This window comes from Vipera ursinii, assembly GCF_947247035.1.
Source record: "Vipera ursinii genome assembly, chromosome: 5".
In the NCBI taxonomy this organism is placed as follows: Eukaryota; Metazoa; Chordata; class Lepidosauria; order Squamata; family Viperidae; genus Vipera; species Vipera ursinii.
In genome coordinates this window covers 34,763,836-34,787,242 of record NC_139518.1, presented here as the reverse complement: position 1 = coordinate 34,787,242, position 23,407 = coordinate 34,763,836, and the positions used below count along the sequence as shown (strand labels likewise).

General features: G+C 44.6%; 1 protein-coding gene across 1 annotated transcript in view; it reads left to right on the top strand.

Annotated features, from left to right (window-relative positions):
- The window catches only part of CLSTN2 (calsyntenin 2), a gene marked incomplete at both ends in the record, with an annotated part of 271,873 nt that overhangs the window by 242,249 nt on the left and 6,217 nt on the right, over window positions 1–23,407 (top strand). The window contains 5 exons of the mRNA XM_083364326.1: window positions 5,770–5,918; window positions 6,505–6,731; window positions 20,787–20,957; window positions 21,538–21,683; window positions 22,060–22,183. Of these exons, the coding sequence (XP_083220452.1) occupies window positions 5,770–5,918; window positions 6,505–6,731; window positions 20,787–20,957; window positions 21,538–21,683; window positions 22,060–22,183 (817 nt within the window). The remainder of the gene's footprint in view (window positions 1–5,769; window positions 5,919–6,504; window positions 6,732–20,786; window positions 20,958–21,537; window positions 21,684–22,059; window positions 22,184–23,407) is intronic.

Below are 23,407 nucleotides of genomic sequence, written 5' to 3'. Positions count from 1 at the left end.
AACCAGGCTGGAGGTCTAGACGGCGTAGCGCAGGACAATGGGAGGGAGGGAGGGAGGGAGGGAGGGAAGGAAGGAAGGAAGGAAGGACGGACGGACAATGGAAGGGAAGAAAGGAGGAAGGGACAAAGTGGAAGGGAAGGAAGAAAGGAAAGAAGGAAGGAAAGAAGGAAGGAAGGGACAATGGGAGAGAGGTAGGGAAGGAAGGCACCCACCCCAGTCCCACCCCTCACCACCACTCACAGATTCCCCCCCACAGGCACCCCACAACCTGAGTGATGAGCTGGCCACGCCGCCCCCCCCCGCCATTGACTTTGCTTGTCAAAAAGTTGTAAAAGTTGATCACATGACCCTGGAACACTGTGAATGTAATCAGTATGAATCAGTTGCCAAGCATCTGAATGTAAATCACATGACCCTGGGGATGCTTCTACAGTCATAAGTGTGAAAAATGGTCATAAGACACTTTTTCCAGTACCGTTATAATTTCGAACAGTCACTAAGTGAATTATTGAAGTCGAGGACTACCTGTACTTTATCATTTTTTTCCTTTTTCATTTGGTCAAGTTTTTGACACATTGCTGGGTGACTGGTGGTACTCTGATATTGGTACAATGGGTGAAAAGGTTGAAAAACCCTGGACTAGATGATCTAATCCTACTTTATTGTAATTCTACATTAACAGAAGCTTACAAGTCTGAAGATACAAACTTCCCACCTCCAATTTTAACCTCCTGATTAGTCAGGGTGGCTCCATTGTAAGCTTTTTTCTCTGGGCATTGAGCTCCATCTCTTGTCTGATTGTTTCCTGGGTAACAACTCTTTAGTGATGGAATTCAGCCAGTTCGCACCAGTTTAGCAGAACTGGTAGCTAATTTTTTCTTGCCCAGGCCCAGATCAGACTTCTGGAAGCATTATCCACACAGAGAACAGGTTGTTCACATATTTGAATCCCACCACTGTATCTGTTCCCTTCATCCCCCAGGTTCATTCAAACATTCTATTACAAAAAGGCAACATGATAGTTATAGCTGCCTGATCAAAAGCACACTCCTTGGTAAATGCATGACATTAATACATGGATAAAAGGGGTAGGTCTTTGACTTCATTCTCATCCCCATAAATGTTCCAGGACAGTATTAAATCTAATATAAAATAGACTTTGTACAGATTATGAATACACTGTAAATAAGGCATTTATACAACATTAATAATGCTTGCAGTGTACTGCTTGCTGCTCTTGGAATGGGGCTAGGGAGCAGTCAATAAAAAACTGGAGAAGGCATGAATAGAGACTAAAAATGTACAACTAGCTGTTGCTTATACCGTAGCAGATGACTAACTGCCATTAGCCATCATAGGAAACTATCTGCTCTACAATTCCAGTTTGGAATCTGCCCTGTTCCAGAATTTCTGTACCGTCTGGGATATTCCATCATTTCAGAGATTCTGCTTTTTGGAATCTTGGGTGTGATGCTGTGTTTTGATTAAATCCTAATTATGAGATCAAAAGTTAAATAATTTGCTAGTAGACTTCAGGAAATTAAATTAAACTAAATTCAATTAAAAAGAGAATGTGAAGTCAGAACTTTCAGTATTACAGTGCATTCCATAGCTTCCATATTTTTGCTTTGTATATTCATCCAGTCAAAGATGTCTGGTTGGAAGAAACCTTCTAGTCCAGAGGTCCCCAACATTTTGGGCACCAGGGACTGGTTCTGTAGAGAGAGATTTTTCCGTGGACCAGAGGGGGCATGGTTTTGTGTGCTGCCTGCATCCCACAGATGGGGCTTTGCTTGTTTGTGCAGACCAGTTGCTGGCATGCTGTGGCCTGGTATTAGTCCATGGACCAAGGGTTTGGGACCCCTGTTCTAGTCCAACCCCCTGCTTGGGCAGGAAACCCTATAACATTTCAGACAAATGGTTGTCCAATCTCTTCCTAAAAACTTCTAGTGTTGGAGCACTGACAACTTCTGGAGGCAAATCTTTTCACTGATTAATTGTTCTAACTATCAGGAAATTTCTCCTTAATTCTAGGTTGTTAATCCATCATGTACCATTAGAAAAGCAAAACAGGAACTCAAGCTTTATTACTGCTCCTCAATTTTTATCATATAGTCCTTCTACAAGAAGAAATGTTGGCTACAGTGTTTGTTTACTGCAAAAGGGATTCAGTGGCAGTATACATAATAACAACAACAACAATAAAAATAATGTTGGAAGGGATCTTGGAGGTCATCTAGTCCAACCCCCTGCTCAGGCAGGAAATCCCATACCATTTCAGACAAGTGATGTCCAGTCTCTTTTTAAAAACTTCCAGTGTTAGAGCAATCACAGCTTCTGGACGCTAATTGTTCTAATTATCAGGACATTTCTCCTTAGCTCTAGGTTGCTTCTCTCTTTGGTTAGTTTCTATCTGTTGCTTCTTGTCCTGCCTTCAGGTGCTTTGGAGAATAGCTTGACTCCCTCTTCTATGTAGCAGCCCCTGAGATATTGGAACACTGCTATCATGTCCCCCCTCGTCCTTCTCTACATTAGACTAGACATACCCAATTCCAGCAACCCTTCCTTATACGTTTTAGCTCCCAGTCCCCTGATCACTTTTGTTGCTCTTCTCTGTACTCTTTCTAGAGTCTCAACATCTTTTTTACATCATGGTGACCAAACCTGGATGCATAATTGCAAGTGTGGCCTTACCAAGGCATTGTAAATTGGTATTAACACTTCATGTGATCTTGATCTTAACAGCATGTGTATGCTTTCTAGAAATAAAAAAAATACTTATTTGCTTCATTATGAAAAAAAGAGCTGCTGCTTACGTATGTTTTTCCTTACAATATTAGAACTATGTTTCGTCACAATGCCAAACAACACAGAGGTGCCAGTTCGTTATTATTCTAGGCTTTGTCTTCTTCTGAAAGGAACTATGTTCAAATGGAAAAAGAGGCCCCAGCTTTATTCCAGGAGTTAAAAAGTTCCACAGCTCTCTCTGTGGCCATACTTTTGAAATTTATACTGATTTCAAATCTCCTTTGAGAAACTTTTCTAATATAAAGCCTATATTACTCTTAATATTTGTATGCAATATTGCAGTCTCTTGATTAATGCCAATGATTACTCACTTGTCTGTTGCCAGGAATAACAATAGCCAGAGGTGATTATTCTGACTCACATGGCACATAAAATGTCAGATTTTAAACTGCCACACTGCAGTCTTAATGCTGAAGGCCCTCCCACACCCACTATTTCAGGCTGATCAAATTACAAGATTGCCTGCTTGAGACCCCAAAGTAACTCATGTGTTAAATTGGCTGTATAAAGGTTGGTCAGTTCACGGGTTTAAACCATTCAAAACCATCAACTAGAGAAATCTCACCATAAAGTTTTTTCTAGCAGGGAAATTGTGTTACTGTAAGAGGTCATCAAACTGTTGTATATACTGAAACATTAGGATGTTTTGGCAAGAAATTATATTTATTGGCTAGGGACTGATCTGGGCAGTGAAAAAAAATGGTATTCCCCTTGGAAGTGATCAAAACACTTCGGGACAACTTTCTATTGATTTTGTGAGACTATTTCAGAAAAAGAACTAATGATGGTATATTCTTATTCAAAGCAGTGTGCAACAATAATAACATTGCTTCACTGGTTTGGAAACCATAGATTGCTTGATATTAACATCTTAGATAACATATGTGTGTTTATCAAAGAGATTTAAGTATTTTATTAACAAGCTTTTTCAAGCTTTCACAGTTCCCTTAGCCCACTGAAATAATCTTTAACCAAATAGCTAGGCTGAGGAAATGGTACAGATAAGCTTGGATTAACTGAAGCAAATTGTTGGAAGATACTGGGTCAGCTTCCTTCCTGTATAACATACTACTCCTTGCTCAAAACATGAATCAGTTCTGGGGAATTATATATGGGGCAATGAATATAAACTAGCCTTGATTTTTCAGCCTTTGCAATATTTACAAAGTAAGCAAGAACTGGAAAACTGCTTTATTCCTATTCGGTATTCATTTACTGTTTGTTAAATGAAAAGTTCTTTGGAAACTATCTGTGGAGCAGGAACCAGTTGGATTCCTCAACTGACACTGAGATCAAAGCACTAGTAGCATACAAGTTCAATGTTCAGATGGTCTGGTATGGCAATGTCATATTGATCAATTGAGAATACATTATTCTCAGAATGAGTTGGCAACCAGAGGTATCATTTTCAAAACAGTTTGGAATTGATCCTTCTGAACCAGATTTAGTTGAAGATTACACCAAACACTGTTTTTGCCATCAAGAGTTGCTGAAGGAAATTGCCCTAAATCTTGTACAGCTACCAGTCGAACCCAGAAATCATTCTTCAGAAAGATTCTTCTTGCTTGATGAAATTATATCACTGTAGCAAAAGAGTGAAGATGGTGTGTTTGTTATGTATTGGTAATATTTTTTGGCATCCTGAAGCTCATGCAGTTCTTCAATGAACCATAGCTGCTGGAGAGATTTTTGTAAGCAACCTGAACATGTTTAAAAAAAATAATCATGCTTGGGTATGTCACATTTCAACATCCACCCTTACTACTTGCATCCCAACATCTAATCCATGTTCACCACTTGCCCTACCCTCTTTGTCCTGCTTGACGCTGATGTTTATTTGAAATCTGCTAGAGATTTCAAAATTACTTGTTTTCCATTTTGCCTCCAGCAGCTATCTGGTATTGACAAGCAGTTGTCTCTGTGATCGAACTGTGTATTGGGAAAAAGAATCCAAAGGTTTAATGTTTCAGCTTCAAAACATTTTTAGTCTCTGATCTAGAAGCTTGCATGGTGCAAGTTTCTTCATTTATTTTCACTTTTTGAGCCATTTTCAGAGCCCAGTTGGACAGCAGGTGGCAATAATGAAACAAGGTGTCAGGGGCAAGTCTCATGCAGTGTTTTTGAGTTGGCCTGACAGTGACATGCCTTGATGAAACTGCAATTGGGTTGAGACTTAAATAGAACAATAAAAAAAAGTTTGTATCTAGCTTTCAAGAACATTTGTGTTAACAATTGTTTCTAAGTATACACAAATGTATAGAAATGGCAGATTGTCCTGATTAAATCTGAATTGTAGAGAAACTTATTTTGATTCAAAGTATTTGTTTTGGCTTTTAATTGAAGTTAACTATAGCCACAATAATTACATACACTAACTTTGTGGTAGAGGCTGATTGTGAATGCTTATTTTTCAGAGGTTTTTATGGATGAAATAAGTATTAGCTAATAAAATGATAAAGGGACGCGGTGGCTCAGTGGGTTGGGACGCTGAGCTTGTCGATCGGAAGGTCGGCAGTTTGGCGGGTCGAATCCCGAGTGCCGCGTAGCAGAGTGAGCGCCTGTTACTCGTCCCAGCTTCTGCCCACCTAGCAGTTCGAAAGCACGTAAAAATGCAAGTAGAAAAATAGGGACCGCTACGGTGGGAAGGTAACAGCGTTCCGTGCGCCTTTGGCGTCTAGTCATGCCGGCCACATGACCACGGAGACGTCCTCGGACAAGCGCTGGCTCTTCGGCTATGAAACGGAGATGAGCACCGGCCCCTAGAGTTGGAAACGACTAGCACGCATGTGCGGGGGAACCTTTACCTTTACCTTTAATAAAATGATGTATTTTCTTTACTTTTTAAAGATATGATCTTACCTAAGAAACAGGCTTCAGAATCTTCTTATTTTAGGTGTTACAATGAGTTGCTCCATATTATTTCCTTAAAAAACTAATTATATCCTTTCACCACCTCTGCAGTATCACTTCAATCCTTCCCAGTCAGTCCTTGTTATAGAAGGAGATGACATTGAGAATATAAATCAAGCTCTCCAAAAAGTCTCCTATATCAACTCAAGACAGTTTCCAACTTCAGGTATTCGTCGCCTTAAAGTGTCATCCAAAGTCCAGTAAGTTAAATTCACTAAGCTTGATAATAGAAACAATTTATGTTGAGAACTTTTTAATGTTCGGACAAGTGAAAGAGTTTTATCAGCAACATTAATCTTTTCATAAATTTGCCAGCAGCTTAATTGTTACAATTACCATGATTTCTACTATTTCTTCATTCCCATGAACTTCAGATGAAGTTCTCGAATGTGTAGAAAATGGCCTTCTCGTGCATTCAGTATAAAATGGGCAATTAGGTTCTCAATGCACATTTAACAAGATAGCTTTATCAAGCCTGTTAAGTATCAGTTTGGGTATGTAATTAAAAATAAATAATCATATTTAATCATTGACTGTTATGTTATTTATGAGTCTAAGTTGGATGGGTGCAGTGACCTTTGTAAAGATCATACCTGTCAATAGCATGCTGCATTGTTCATAAATAATTTGAGAAATATGCTCACATGGGACTGAGTAATTCCGTAGTTGGTCAATGAGTAGGCATTAAAAACTAAGTGTGGATAAATGTTCTCTTTCAACTGTGTGTTTCTTAAGAAAAAAGAATGAATCTTAATCTTCCATGAAGTTAAATGGTATATTTTTCAGATGTTTTGGTGAAGATACCTGCATTAGCATTCCAGATATAGATGCCTATGTAATGGTGTTACAAGCCAAGGAGCCCAAGATTACAATAACTGGAATGGATCACTTTGCAAGGCCTGCCACAGAATTTGAACATGAAAGAGGGGTCATTCTTTTACAGGATATCAGAATTGTCAGCACACTTTCTAAAATGGAACATCCCTCTGACCTGAAGGAAACTGGGACTAGAGGTTTGTTGATTACTTTTTTAAAAAGTTTATTATTTCCATGACTTAAGTAGAACTTAATACCAAATATAAATGAATAACATAGTAACAGGCTGTGCTAAGATGGTTGTAACCTTGAAAGAAGATTGTTTCAGGCAAGGTAATATGTTCTATGCCTCTTAAATATTATTGTCCTTCAGTAAAGTGTATAATACATTGGAGAAACAGTAACTTATTTTATTTTAACCTTCCCCTGCTTGGTATACTCCAGCCAACAAAATGTACATCAGGTAAGCACTGATTTAGGGAGAGAAAAAACAACTTTTTAAAAAAGATCAGCTATTCCTTTTTGCTTTGTCCTTTGTAAACTCTGGAGGGTCAGAGAGATAACTTTGACAATGTTGTCTTGTGCAACATTTATAAATACTATAATTAAAATGCCATGGTTAAAGTTTCCTGTACCTTCATATCGTGGGTAATAACAACTTGAGCAAATCAACCTTGGTTGTTTAATTTATTTATAATATTTACATATTGATTTTCATTTTATGGTTATGATAAATATTAAAAAATGGGCAGTAAAATGTTAATATTTTAACTCACAACTAATTAAATATCAAACTATAAAAATTAGAAAAGTCTATAAGGAAGTTAGCAGTTTCTTAAATGAACTTATCCTGCACTATTTATTATTACCAATAATAAAGTTGTTATATATGCACCATAAGAACACCATAATCAGCTAACTAAGCATAGCAGTCTCTGAATCACTTTCAAGATGAGCTCTTCATATAGCATGTGATAGAGCAAAGTAAAACTAAGTAGTTATCTGTTAGGTGCCAAATAGAAATTTTAGATTAACTAGTTAACTCTATATTGCCTAGTTATGTCTCCTGGACAGCTGGATTTCTTCCAGTTGTGTTAATTTGTTTTAATTAAATAGGTGACTCAGGACAGGTAGAAAACAAAACAGTAAGCTCTTTGGTACAACAGACTAATGAAAGAAGGTTTAAGTGAAGTGATTTCTCAGAGTGTATTAGGTCTAGAAGCAATAGTGCGAGTCCTATACCCCCAATAGTTTTATTTATTGTAAACATTATGGCCTAATTATTATTGGTGGAGAAGTGATAAAACCTAAATATTTTCTTTGTATGCAACAAGAGGATGGGCAAATAAATATAGTGATTAATATAACCTCGATCTATTGCATATTAACAGAGAGAGATATGTCATCTGTCCGAAGTGACAGAAATGGATAGCCTTGGCATTCATCGTAAAGGATAATTTATTTAATTAATGGCACGCAAAAGACATTTTAGTTGGATTCACACATTTCAGCCACGCTCAACAAAATTGCATTTTGATTTAGAATGATGTACAAAAAGTTATTTTTGCATAAATACATTTTATGACCAATTGGTGAATTAGTGTTGGAAAATCTTTAGATTATTGGAATATTTCCAACATTATTGTTTTAAAACCTTGAGGAATAGGAAATCTTTAATAACGTACAGTTTTGTTTTTCTAAACTTTTTGTTCTTAGTTGCCTAGTAGGAATAATTCATGACACCAATACTTGTACCCACTTGTCCACAGCCTTCTGCTCTGTATTACAAATAAACATGTCATTTAATAATAGTGCTGAGTTCTCTGTATTATGTTATTAGCATAGCATAACAGATTTACAGTGGACATGCAGGCATAGCATTCAGTTCATTTTAAATAGGCCCAAGTAAACTTTTAAATAGGCCCAAGTATATAAACTATTTGTTTATATATGATTTATATATGGTTTGCCACCAACCATATTGTGCAGTTTGTGCATGATACAACAGTAGTAGGCCTTATTCAAGATGTCAGTGGTTGAAGGTTTGGTGAACTGGTGTAAGGAAACAGCCTAGTTTTAAACATTGGAAAAACCAAAGAGATCATTGTTGATTTCAGAAAAGGCAGGCACAGCCACGCTCCTCTGTTTAGCTTCCAAGATGGCGGACGTGCAGGCGGATCTGTTAGGGTGAGCTCTGCAAGTCCCAGAAAACAGGCGTCCCAGGAGCCCCCCAGGGGTGTTCATACCCTCTGTGTTGGGGTGATAGTGATGGCAACAATTTGGCAGTTGGATGGTGTTGGACTGCTGGTCTGCTGCTGGTCTGCTGCTTTCCCGGACTGGATGTTCGCGGCGCCTCCTCGCTGCTTCGGGCGTTTTCCGGGCCGTTTCTTGCGGCGCCTGGCGGTTTTGGCGGCCGGCGGTGGCGTTTTCGGCGGTGGCGGAGCCGCCGTCTTCGGATGGTCCCTGGCTGCTGGTGGTCTCGGCAGAGGCGTTTCGGGCCGTTTCGGGCCGCTTTTGTGGTCGGCTTGGTCTGCCTTCGGCTGTGGCGGCGACGGCGTTCTCGGCTCACTCCGATGGCGACGGCGGCGGCGGCGGCGTTGCTTCCGGACCGCTCTAGGCCTCCTTTGTCATCGACTGCTCGCTTGGTCGTTTGCCCGACCATTCGCCCGCTCCCGCCTGAGCCTTTTCGGCCCGTTTTCCATCGGCGGCGGGAATGGCTGGATCATTCTTGGTTCCGGCGGCGTCCTGGCGGCGGCAGCAATGGCGGCGGCGTCTGCAGCAGCGCTCCGGTGGTGGCAGCGGCCTTGGTGGCTCAGCGGCGACGCTGCACTCAACTTGTCTTCTCCCCTGTTTGCTTTGCTTTTTCCAGATGGCCTGGTACCCTCACTGCTGTTAGTGGCCTCGAAGGTTCCTGGGCTAGCCGGTTAACTCCGGTGGATCCCAATGGAGCCCAGCGGTCCCTTGAGAGACCTATGCTTTCCGTGGCACCTGTTGTGATTTTGGTTGGTGCCATCAGATTTTTGGACCTAAAAGAGTTAGACTTAGCTGATTACAATCTGGAAGGCCCCAATGACTGCAGAACTGAGGGCCCATGGAGTTGTGGCCATGAACAATCTTCTGGAAAGGCAGAGCAACGGAGGACTCGGCTATTTAGCAGTGCAGACTTTGATGGCGTATTACGATGGATTATGATACTATTATATCTCTGCCTTCGGACTGTTGCTTATTGTCATCCATATATCATCCCCAAAGGATTCAGAGTTCCCTGGGTACTAGCCACCATGAGAGGGTGGCTTGAACTTACATCTGCTGCCCCTAGAGGTGAGAGCTCTAGGGGACATGCTATACCCAGGATGGGTGTCTCGGACCACTCCCCCAGGAATAGGCTTTGCGACTGTCGTGAGAGGACGGTGGTTGGCCTGTCCTGGGGTTGCACCCAGCTGAGTGGCAGTGGCTGGGTGGAGGCTCGGGACACCTATTTGTCCTCTGCTTAGACCCTCCTTAATTAATTGACTATGGACTGCCTGTTTCTGGACTGCTCTTATGCCTTGTTTTAGGTATTCCTCTACGGACTTGCTCGCCCTCAGGGGTGCTCCCCCTTCCTGGGGGCGACCCGCCTTTCCAGCCGAGTACAATCTTGAGGAAGGGCCCACTTATTGGGACCCTGAGAGATGGCTGGGGACGGGTACGGGCCTCCGACGTAAACCTAACAAGAGGCCCCTGGTTTGTTTTTTGTCAAAATTTTTTCGGGGGTTAGGGAGGAGGGAGGGTTCTTCTTTTGGTTGTTTGGACGAGGGGGGCAGTCCAACAACCTCTGTTCAGGCCAGTGCCGAGGCGGATCGCGTGGGGGAGGAGCGGGGGTCGGTTGCTTCTGGGGCTCCAGGGCCAGTCGTGGGATTACCCATTCCCATGACGTTAGGGAATGGCAGCAGATGTAGGAACAGAGGGCCGTATCAATCTCAGGGAAGGTCTCTCCGCTGCTTACAAGCGGTGAGGCACTCCGACCCTCTGGTTCCGCCCCGAGGTCCCGGGAGTGAGGATGTGCAGCCTCCTGAGCTCCGGCTGGTGTACTTGAATGCCAGGTCGGTCGTTAACAAAGCTCCTCTCGTCCGTGACTTGGTCGAGGGTGAGCAGGCGGACCTGGCTTGCATCACGGAAACTTGGTTGGGCCCAGAGGGCGTCATTCCTCTGGTTGATCTTTGCCCACCAGGTTTCCGGGTGCTGCACCGGCCTCGGGCTCAGGGTAGGGGTGGGGGAGTGGCTGTTGTTATGAGGGAGACCTTGTGCCCACGGGAGGCCACCGTTCCCCAGATAGTCGGGTGTGAGTCTCTCTTTTTGAGATGCGGCCCTGGTGCGCAGTTGGGCTTGCTGCTGGTGTACCTTTCACCTAGTCACGCAGCAGCAGCCCTGCCTGAGCTTCTCAATGTCCTCTCTGGGTTGGTGATTGAGTTCCCGAAACTTATAGTTTTGGAGGACTTCAATCTACCATCTCTGGGAGGATCATCTGAGTTGGCTCGGGAGTTCATGGCTTCCATGACGGCCATGGACCTGACGCAAGTAATTTCGGGACCGACTCATGAGGGAGGCCACACCCTTGACCTACTTTTCTTATCTGGACGGTGGTTAGATGATCTTGGTGGGGGCTCCCCAATTGTTATGCCCCTGTCATGGACCGATCATCTCCTGCGGCTGGTCTTCCGTTTTGCCACCCCCCGCCGTGGGTGTGTGGAACCTATCAAATGGTACCGCCCCAGACGCTTAATGGATCCCCAGAGGTTCCAGGCGGCGCTGGGGTCCCCACCTGCCTCCCTTGCTCACAGCTCGGCAGACGCCTTAGTGGAAGCCTGGGAAAGGGCAGCCACTGAGGCTCTTGACCGAGTTGTACCCCTGCGGCCCCTGACCCGGTGCAGATCCCGTCGAGCCCCATGGTTCTCCGTGGAGCTCCGGGAGATGAAGCGTCGGAGACGGGGCCTAGAGAGCGGTTGGAGATCCAGCCGATCCGAATCCGATCGATTGCGACTAAGAACCTATACTAGGTCTTATCTCGCTGCGATAAGGGAGGCGAGGTCTAACCACTTTGCCACCCTTATAGCGTCCGCAGATAATCGCCCGGCCACCCTGTTTAGGGTGACTCGCTCCCTCCTGAATCAGGAGGTGAGGGAGGATCCCTTGCAGGGTCGTGCCGAGGAGTTTAACCAGCATCTGTCGGACAAAATCGCTCAGATTCGGACCGGTCTGGACTCTGACTGGGCAGAGTCTGTCGAGCAGGACACGGGTGGTCTTGTCGATATCACCTGGGAGGAGTTTGATTCTGTGACTCCGGAGGAAGTGGACAGGATCATGGGGAGGCTGAGCACCACCACATGTTTATTGGACCCGTGCCCTTCCTGGCTGGTTTATGCAGCCAGGGAGAGGACACGTACCTGGTTCCAGGCAGTTATATCGGCCTCTTTGAGTGAGGGTAGCTTCCCCGCCGTCTTGAAAGAGGCGGTGGTGAGGCCTCTCCTCAAGAAGCCTGCCTTGGACCCAGCTATATTGAACAACTTTCGTCCTGTCTCCAACCTTCGCTTTCTTGCGAAGGTTGTTGAGAGTGTGGTGGCACATCAGCTCCCTCTGGTCCTGGATGAAGCGGATTATCTAGACCCGTGCCAATCGGGTTTCAGGCCCGGGTACAGCACGGAGACGGCATTGGTCGCGCTGGTGAATGATCTCTGGAGGGCTCGGGACAGGGGGCATTCCTCTGTCCTGGTCCTATTAGACCTCTCAGCGGCTTTCGATACCATCGACCATGGTATCTTGCTGCGGCGTCTCGGGGGATTGGGAGTGGGAGGCACGGTTTTGCAGTGGTTCTCCTCCTATCTCCAGGGACGCTCGCAGTCGGTGTTGGCAGGAGGGCAGAGGTCGACCGCGAGGTCTCTCATTTGTGGAGTTCCTCAGGGGTTGGTCCTCTCGCCTCTCCTGTTCAACATCTATATGAAACCGCTGGGTGAGATCATTCGTGGTTTTGGAGTTGGGTATCATCAGTATGCTGATGATACCCAGCTTTTCCTTTCGACCCCAAACCACCCCAGTGATGCCCTCACCGTGATGTCCCGGTGCCTGGAGGCAGTTCGGGTCTGGATGGGGAGGAACAGACTTCAACTCAACCCCGACAAGACCGAGTGGCTTTGCATACCTTCATCCCGGGTTTATTCGGACATTCCATCTCTCACCATGGGGAGTGAATTATTACCCCCCGTAGATAGGGCTCGCAACTTGGGAGTCCTCCTAGATTCACAGCTCACCCTGGAAGATCGCCTGGTGCGCCAGTTGCGGCCCTATCTAAGCCGGGATGATCTATGCACGGTCACTCACGCGCTCGTGACCTCTCGACTAGACTACTGCAACGCTCTCTACATGGGGCTGCCCTTGAGGACCACCCGGAAGCTCCAACTGGCACAGAATGCAGCCGCGAGAGTTGTGTTGGGAGTTTCCCGATACTCCCATGTCACACCTCTGCTCCGTGAGCTGCATTGGCTGCCAGTTGTCTTCCGGGTGAGATTCAAGGTACTAGTTATGGTATTTAAAGCCCTACATGGCAGGGGGCCGGAGTACCTTAGGGAACACCTGCTGCCGGCGTCAACGTCCCTCCGCCCTGTGCGTTCCCACAGAGAGGGACTCCTCAGGGTGCCACCGGTCAGAGAATGTAGATTGGTGGCCCCCAGGGGGAGATCTTTCTCTGTGGGCACCCTGGAGTTATGGAACCAGTTACCAGTTGAGCTCCGGACGGCGCCCGATCTTCGCTCCTTTCGCCGCGATCTGAAAACATACCTGTTCGAACAAGCCGGCCTGGCCTGAGGGTGGGATTGCTGGGGTTTTTTATTATCATTTTATTGGGGGTTTTATTAATGTATTTATTGTTTTTATGGGCATGTATTTAATTACTTTTTAATTTTTGCAACTTTATGTTTTATTCTTGCCCTGTACACCGCCCTGAGTCCTTCGGGAGAAGGGCGGTATAGAAATATTAATAAATTAAATTAAAATTAAATTAATGATTCACCTGTGGAGAGGGTTTCCAGCATCAAATTCCTGGGTATGCAGTTAACAAGCAGGCTGGCTTGGTCATTAAACAGCGAGACATTGGTGAAGCGGGCACAGCAGCACCTGCATTTTCTGTGTCACATAAGAAAAGCACATCTTCCTTCCCCTATCCTTACCATTTTCTACAGAGGGACGATCGATAGCATCACTGCTTCCGACAGGAAGTCAGTACAGAGAGCGACGAGGATGGCTGAAAAGATTATTGGCAGTTCCCTCCCTTCCATCAAGGACATAGCATATAAGCGTTGTTTGAACAGGGTGCGCAAGATTGTCTGGGACACTACACATCCTCTTCACAACCTGTTTTCTTTGTTACCTTCTGGGATGAAGCTTCATGGTATCTGAAGCAGAACATCCAGATTCATTCACAGTTTTGTTCCAAACAGTATTAACCTTGTGAACTCTAAAGCTTCCACCTTCCATTATGTATTCAAGCTGGACTGATTAATATTTATATGTTACTTGTATGTAAGGGTGTAGGTCTATACATATGTTGTATATAGTATATTTAAATGTGTATAAGGTATGTGTACACTTTGAGAGCAAGCAACTAAATTTCATTTTTAATATGTGCCATTGTGCCCACAGTAAAAAATGATAATAAAAGTTATCTATCTATTTGGAAAAGGCTTTTCAATAATCTATGAATAAAACTGTGAATTTAATAATTCTAGAAATACATATGTTGCCACAGCAATGCCTCCTCGATCTTCATCTTCATCATCTCCTTCTTCCTTCCTTCTTCTTCCATTAGGGATAAAATTAACATGTTTTTTTTTTATTACATGCAAAGTTGACCAGAAAATATAAAACGTTCTTAGTGATGCCATTGTTTTTGTGCAAGTTACGAGTGATACTAATCTTCTTGGTGTAATAATAGTGAGAAATATAAATATGGTACTAAATTATATTCCTAAATTTATTCATTTATGAAGATTTCTGTTGCTACCTGGTATTTGGCAAATAGAATAAGCTAATTTATATATTTATTTATTTATTTTATTCGATTTATATACCGCCCTTTCCCGAAGGACTCAGGGCGGTTTAGAGGGTAATTAAAACAAGGAATACAAAAGTTAAAAGCATTTTAAAAAATTACATCAATCCCTGAAAAAATAAAAACCCCAATTAAAATTAAATTAAAATTCTCAGCCTGGGCCAGAGAGCTCGAAGAGCCAGGTCTTCAGGTCCCGGCGAAATGAATGGAGGTTGGGGGCAGTCCTAAGCTCCATGGGCAGCTGGTTCCAGAGGGCAGGCGCACCCACAGAGAAGGCCCTCCCCCTGGGTGTTATCCGCTGGCAATCTTTTACCAGCGGCACCCTGAGAAGACCCTCCCTGTGGGAGCGCACTGGACGAAGGGAACTTGATGCTGGCAGCAGGTGGTCCCTCAAATATACCGGACCCAAGCCATTTAGGGCTTTATAGGTCATCACCAGCACCTTGAATCTCACCTGGAGGGCAACTGGGAGCCAATGCAGCTCATGGAGTAGAGGTGTTACATGGGAGTATCGGGAAACCCCCATCACAACTCGCGTGGCCGCATTCTGCACCAGCTGAAGCCTCCGAATGGTCCTCAAGGACAGCCCCATGTAGAAAGCGTTGCAGTAGTCTAAACGGGAGGTCACGAGCGCATGAGTGACTGCGTAGGGCTTCTCGGTCCAGATAGGGTCACAACTGGCGCACCAGGCAAACCTGGGCAAAAGCCCCCCTGGTCACGGCTCCTATATGATCTTCAAAATTGAGCCATGAATCCAGGAGGATGCCCAAGTTGTGAGCCCTATCAAAGGGGGTAACACCTCACTCCCATCGTTAAAGGTGGAATGGTCTGGTTAACCCGAGATGCCAATATGCACAGCTACTCAGTCTTGGCAGGATTGAGACGAAGCCTGTTTCTCCCCATCCAGACCTGGACCACCTCCAGGCAACGGGACATCACGGCGAGGGCATCGCTGGGTTGGTTCAGAGTGGAAAGAAAAAGTTGGGTATCATCAGCGTACTGATGATACCCCACCCCGAAACCACGAATGATCTCACCCAGTGGCTTCATGTAGATGTTGAACAGGAGGGGCGAGAGAACCGACCCCTGAGGAACTCCACAAATGAGAGGCCTCGGGGTGGATCTCTGCCCTCCTGTCAACACCGACTGTGAGAGGCTCAGGAGATAGGAGGAGAACCACCATAAAACGGTGCCTCTCACTCCCAGCCCCTTGAGACGCCGCAGTAGGATACCATGGTCGATGGTATCGAAAGCCGCTGAGAGATCTAAAAGGACTAGGACAGAGGAACAACCCCTGTCCCGAGCCTGCCAGAGATCATTCACCAGCACGACCAATGCCGTCTCTGTGCTGTGTCCGGGCCTGAAACCCGATTGGTATGGATCCAGATAATCAGTTTCCTCCAGGAACAGAAGAAGCTGATGCGCCACCCCACTCTCAACAACCTTCGCTAGAAAGCAAAGGTTGGAGACTGGACGATAGTTATTTAAAACAGCCGGGTCCAGGGCAGGCTTTTTGAGGACGGGTCTCAGCACCGCCTCCTTCAAGGCGGCGGGGAAGACACCCTCCTTCAAAGAAGCAGTTATTACTGCCTGGAACCAGCCTCGTGTCTCCTCCCGGGCCGCATAAACCAGCCAGGAGGGGCACGGATCCAACAAACAGGTGGTGGAGCTCAGCCTCCCCATGATCCTGTCCACATCATCAGGGGAAAATATTTATGATATTTATGAATAGAAATATATTCTCTTGATATTAAGGAAAGGATTAAAGATATGAGTCATCCATTTTTGAAAAGTCTTAATTCTCTAAAAATGACAAAAAGAACCTATATGCTCATTCATTATATATATTTAATGACAAGCTAAAGGATGGAAATAGTACTAAAATATTTTGTGGATATTTTATTAGTTCTTTTTCTCCATTTTTTTAATCCCATTTATATCCCGCCCTTCTCCGAAGACTCAGGACAGCTTACAATCTAAAGCACAAATCAATGTGCTTAGCAATAGCCTTCATTCTATGCCTCCCTTGCTCACAGCTCGGCAGATGCCTTAGTGGAAGCCTGGGAAAGGACGGCCACTGAGGCTCTTGACCGAGTTGTACCCCTGCGGCCCCTGACCCGGTGCAGATCCTGTCGAGCTCCATGGTTCTCCGCGGAGCTCCGGGAGATGAAGCGTCAGAGACAGGGCCTAGAGAGCGGTTGGAGATCCAGCCGATCCGAACCCGACCGATTGCGACTAAGAACCTACACTAGGTCTTATCTCGCTGCGATAAGGGAGGCGAGGTCTAACCACTTCGCCACCCTTATCGTGTCCGCAGATAATCGCCCGGCCGCCCTGTTTAGGGTGACTCGCTCCCTCCTGAATCAGGAGGTGAGGGAGGAACCCTTGCAGGGTCATGCTGAGGAGTTTAACCAGCATCTGTCGGACAAAATCGCTCGGATTCGGACCGGTCTGGACTCTGACTGGGCAGAGTCTGTCGAGCAGGACGCGGGCGGTCTTGTCGATATCACCTGGGAGGAGTTTGATTCTGTGACTCCGGAGGAAGTGGACAGGATCATGGGGAGGCTGAGCACCACCACATGTTTATTGGACCCGTGCCCTTCCTGGCTGGTGTATGCAGCCCGGGAGAGGACACGCAGCTGGTTCCAGGCAGTTATATCAGCTTCTCTGAGTGAGGGTAGCTTCCCCGCCGTCTTGAAAGAGGCGGTGGTGAGGCCTCTCCTCAAGAAGCCTGCCTTGGACCCAGCTGTATTGAACAACTTTCGTCCTGTCTCCAACCTTCGCTTGCTTGCGAAGGTTGTTGAGAGTGTGGTGGCACATCAGCTCCCTCTGGTCCTGGATGAAGCGGATTATCTAGACCCGTACCAATCGGGTTTCAGGCCCGAGTACAGCACGGAGACGGCATTGGTCGCGCTGGTGAATGATCTCTGGAGGGCTCGGGACAGGGGGCATTCCTCTGTTCTGGTCCTGTTAGACCTCTCAGCGGCTTTCGATACCATCGACCATGGTATCTTGCTGCGGCGTCTCAGGGGATTGGGAGTGGGAGGCACGGTTTTACAGTGGTTCTCCTCCTATCTCCAGGGACATTCGCAGTCGGTGTTGGCAGGAGGGCAGAGGTCGACCGCGAGGTCTCTCATTTGTGGAGTTCCTCAGGGGTCGGTCCTCTCGCCTCTCCTGTTCAACATCTATATGAAACCGCTGGGTGAGATCATTTGTGGTTTTGGAGTTGGGTATCATCAGTATGCTGATGATACCCAGCTTTTCCTTTCGACCCCAAACCACCCCAGTGATTCCCTCAACGTGATGTCCCGTTGCCTGGAGGCGGTTCGGGTCTGGATGGGGAGGAACAGACTTCAACTCAACCCCGACAAGACCGAGTGGCTTTGCATACCTTCATCCCGGGTTTATTCGGACATTCCATCTCTCACCATGGGGAGTGAATTATTACCCCCCGTAGATAGGGCTCGCAACTTAGGAGTCCTCCTAGATTCACGGCTCACCCTGGAAGACCATATAGGAGCTGTGACTAGGGGGGCTTTCGCCCAGGTTCGCCTGGTGCGCCAGTTGCGGCCTTATCTAAGCCGGGATGATCTATGCACGGTCACTCATGCGCTCGTGACCTCTCGACTTGATTACTGCAACGCTCATTACATGGGGCTGCCCTTGAGGACCACCCTGAAGCTCCAACTGGTACAGAATGCAGCCGCGAGAGTTGTGTTGGGAGTCTCCCGATACTCCCACGTTACACCTCTGCTCCGTGAGCTGCATTGGTTACCAGTTGCCTTCCGGGTGAGATTCAAGGTACTAGTAATGGTATTCAAAGCCCTACATGGCAGGGGTCCGGAGTACCTGAGGGAACACCTGCTACCGGCATCGACTTCCCTCCGCCCTGTGCGTTCCCACAGAGAGGGCCTCCTCAGGGTGCCTCTGGTCAGAGAATGTCGACTGGTGGCCCCCAGGGGGAGATCCTTCTCTGTGGGCACCCCGGAGCTATGGAATCAGCTCCCGGTTGAGCTCCGGACGGCGCCCGACCTTCGCTCCTTTCGCCGCGAGCTAAAAACATACTTTTTTGAACAAGCTGGCCTGGCCTGATGAGGGGATCAGGGGGTGGGTTTGCTATTGCTATTTATTAGGTTTTAAATATGTATTTTAGCATGTGGGCATTTATTTAATTTAGTTTTAACTTTTGTAATTTGTATTTTTATTCTTGACCTGTTCACCGCCCTGAGTCCTGCGGGAGAAGGGCGGTATAGAAATATTATTAAATAAATAAATAAATAAATAAATAAATAAATAAATAAATAAATAAATATATGCCTGCTTATTAGGGCTTTCGCTCCCCCCCCAAAGCGGCATTATTACAAAGTCAGCTTATTGCCCCCAACAATCTGGGTCCTCATTTTACCTACCTCAGAAGGATGGAAGGCTGAGTCAACCTTGAGCCTGGTGGGACTCGAACCTGCACTAATTGCAGGTAGCTGGTGTTACTTAAGGAGGCATTAGCCCACTGCTCCACCAAGGCTCTTTTGTTATTTAGATATTTAGTTCATTTATACATTTAGCTTATTTTAATTGCTATAAGATATGTAGGATTGTTTTTTAAAAAAATATGCAACTATTGTATCTTTGTTGGTAATAGTGATTGATGTAATTATTTCCATTTCTTTGTTGATATGGATGTGTATCTGTTTATTTATTTATTTATTATTTATTAGTTACATTTATATACCGCCCTATTCCCTGAGGACTCAGGGCGGTTTACAGGGAGTTAAAAATCCACCATATAAAAGTTAAAAAACCAAATTAAAAAATATTAAATTAACCCTGTATACTTAAAACCCCAATTAAAAATTTCTCCTCAGCCTGGGCCTGAGAGCTCAAAGAGCCAGGTCTTCAGGCCCCGGCGGAAAGATCGGAGGTCGGGGGCAGTCCTCAGCTCCACCGGCAGCTGGTTCCAGAGGGCAGGCGCTCCCACCGAGAAGGCCCTATCCCTGGGTGTCACCCGCCGGCAATCTCTCACCGGCGGCACCCTGAGCAGACCCTCCCTGTGGGAGCGCACTGGGCGAAGGGCGTTTGATGCCGGCAGCAGGTGTTCCCTCAAATAGCCCGGACCCAGGCCATGTAGGGCTTTATAGGTAATAACCAGCACCTTGAATTTCACCCGGAGGGCAACCGGAAGCCAATGCAGCTCACGGAGTAGAGGTGTTACATGGGAGTATCGGGAAACCCCCATAACAACTCGCGCGGCCGCATTCTGCACCAGTTGAAGCCTCCGAGTGGTCTTCAAGGGCAGCCCCATGTAGAGAGCGTTACAGTAGTCCAAACGGGAGGTCACGAGCGCATGAGTAACTGTGCGTAGGGCATCTCGGTCCAGATAGGGACGCAACTGGCGCACCAGGCGAACCTGTGCAAAAGCCCCCCTGGTCACGGCTCCTATGTGGTCTTCAAAATTGAGCCGTGAATCCAGGAGGACGCCCAAGTTGCGAGCCCTATCAACGGGGGTAACACCTCACCCCCCCATCGTTAGAGGTGGAATAACTTGGTTAACCCGAGATGCCGATATGCACAGCCACTCAGTCTTGGCGGGATTGAGACGAAGCCTGTTTCTCCCCATCCAGACCTGAACCGCCTCCAGGCACCGGGACATCTATCTAAATGCATCTACAGAAGGATTTATGACTACTGAGTTAATACTAATACACATTCACTAAAATCAGCATAATTATCAATATATTATTCTGTTTTGTCTCAGAATGGGACAGTACTAGTCAATCTTGATTCATCTGCAAAATTAAACAGGCAGGGTATGATCCAGTTAGTACTTGGATGGGAGTCCTGAGATTTCTAGGGAATTGACAACTATGGGAAGTCAAACAAAATACTTTGAAAAAGGCAATGGTACAAGACTTCTATAATATTGCTCTGTCACCAAGAAACAAGCTTCACCCAAGGAAAGGAATCTTTACTTTTTAACATCTCTTCCCAAGCTAACAATTCAATCCTGCACTTTTCAAAGCCAATTTTGCATAATTTATTGGACTATTATTTGGGAATTGTACATTACCAGGGTCGGCTGTGTAAAGTGCCCTGCAAGCCCTGTAAATAAATTAAATTTTGAAAAGCAGCATTTTATTTTTAATATGTTATTTGACATTTTTATTATTATTTACAGCCCATAAACCAGTTCTGTTAGAAAAAATGGATCACAATCTGGATTTTTGTGATATTTTGGTAATTGGATCAGAATTGGATCCCAAGCAAGAGTGTTTGGAATTGGACAAGAAAGACCTTCAAGGAAAACATATAGAAGCTACTAACTCTACAGCAGGATATTCAATATATGGTTTGAGTATTTTTTTTTAATTTCTGTATCTTATCCTAACCTAATATTTAATATGTTTATCTTAAATTAATATGGCTATGTTGTACCTGTGTTTTTAAAGAATAAAATACATCAGCATGGCAGGTTAGAAAGCAATTCAGTTTGAGGAATTCCAAATCCACTGACTGTTTACCCTGTCAAACAAGATGATTCATCCTAATTTTTATCTGAGTGAAAATGAAGTGGATATTATTGACTACAAAAAGTAGATAAAAAAACATGTACTACATTGAACTACATTTCCTAGCATCCGTTACCATTGACCAGGCTAAAATACCAGGATGTGCAGTTCAACACTATCTGAAGAACAATGTTTAGTTTATATTTTGCTTTAGTAAAGCAAAATATATCTAAATTATTGAGATGTATAGAATTTGTAGTCTTCATATTATTTGCAAATGATTGTGAAACTGCCTGTAGAAACATTTGCACTGAATTACTGTTAGTGATAATATGTATTCACTTCTGGTAGTTTTCACAGTTGTTTTTTTTTTCCTTTTACTGACATTTAATGTGTTTTGAATTGTTTTTACTGGTTCAGGTGTGGATACTATGAAAAACTATGAAAAGGTTTTACGGCAACTTCGCTATCGTAATTGGGACACATCTTCTTTTTCTGATAGAAAGTTTAGAATCAAATGTTCAGAACTGAATGGGCGCTATACCAGCAATGAATTCAATTTAGAAGTAAGTAGCATTAAAAAACAATTAACAATTATTTTTATATTAGAAAATAAAAGGCACAGGCAGTGTTTGACTGGATTGACTGGATCCATTAGTTGACTGCATTGTTGTATTCCTGATTCAGATCAATTAATCTCATAGTTCTTTTTCATCCCTGAAACTATATGAAAGTCTCTTTTTTCATAATTATTTGATTCAGTTGGTAAATCTGGGATCATCACCCTCCAGATTAAGTGTTCTCTTATAGAGCAAATGCAAATTGTGATTTATTAATACTTTAGCCTGAATATAACTTCTCTGCTTGACTATTACACAAAATTTGATTAGTATTATTATGAATACTTTCATATTTGTAATATTAGTTTTTGTTTTCTTCTAGGTTAATATTCTACATAATTCCAACTCTAATTCCATGGAATATGCAAATCTTATGATAAAAGAGCCACAATTTCTCCAATCTGTCCATCACCCAGAAGAAAGCACAAACAATATTCAAGGCTCAGGTATTACATGAATTAAGTAGATAAGAATGGATTTAACAAAAATTGACTTAACCTTACATTCTGTTTATGTAGAAGTGCATCTAATGAAAGAGAATCCACCATCCCTTATTGTTAGAAAAGTTCTAAAATTCAATTGGAATCTGAATTCCTATAATTTAATATGGCAGGATAATTGTACTCGCAAGACTCTGTTAATGTAGCTTACAATAAAGTAGATTTAGCTGGTTACGTTTCCTGTCTGGTCAATGTAGTAAAACTGACTGCAGTCTTGCCAGTCTGAAAGTACAATTCTCCTGTCCTCTGCTTTATAGCCTGAGAAATTGAGAGCCTCTTCTGAGCTTCTTGCCCTGCCCATTATCTAGTTGCTGGCTAAAGGTAAAGGTAAAGGTTCCCCCACACATGTGTGCTAGTCGTTTCCGACTCTAGGGGCCGGTGCTCATCTCCATTTCAAAGCCGAAGAGCCAGCGCTTGTCCGAGGACGTCTCCGTGGTCATGTGGCCAGCATGACTGGACGCCAAAGGCGCACGGAACGCTGTTACCTTCCCACCGTAGTGGTCCCTATTTTTCTACTTGCATTTTTACGTGCTTTCGAACTGCTAGGTTGGCAGAAGCTGGGACGAGTAACAGGCGCTCACTCTGTTACGCGGCACTCGGGATTCGACCCGCCAAACTGCCGACCTTCTGATCGACAAACTCAGCGTCCTAACCCACTGAGCCACCACGTCCCTCGAGTTGCTGGCTAGACTGCCTCTTTTCTGATCATTCCCTAAACAGAATTTCTTGGCCATTCTCCCAAAGTCTTTCTCATATGCTATTATAGTTTGAATATCTTTGGTGAAATGAAACACGTCTTCTTTCTCCTTCCTGCTCATTTATATGAAGATTGATATCATATCTCCCCTTAAGGCTATGCAAGCTAACCATGCAGCACCTGTTTCCTTAATCATTTCTCATAAAATTAAAGTTTACCAATCCCCCCACAATGGTGCATATTTCCTTGCTGTTGTTCTTTTCTCCTAGCAATTTATTGGCTGCTCATCTCCAGTGAAATTAGAAAAAATATAAAAACAACTAAAAATCTAAAATCAGACAGCCCAGACTAAAATAAATATCCCTTTAACCTTTTTTTAGACTGCAGTACCCAGATCTAAACATATTTTCCCAGCGGGTTCTAAACAAGGGAGAATACAGTAGAATAGTTGGCCAATTTCCCCTCCCTTGGAC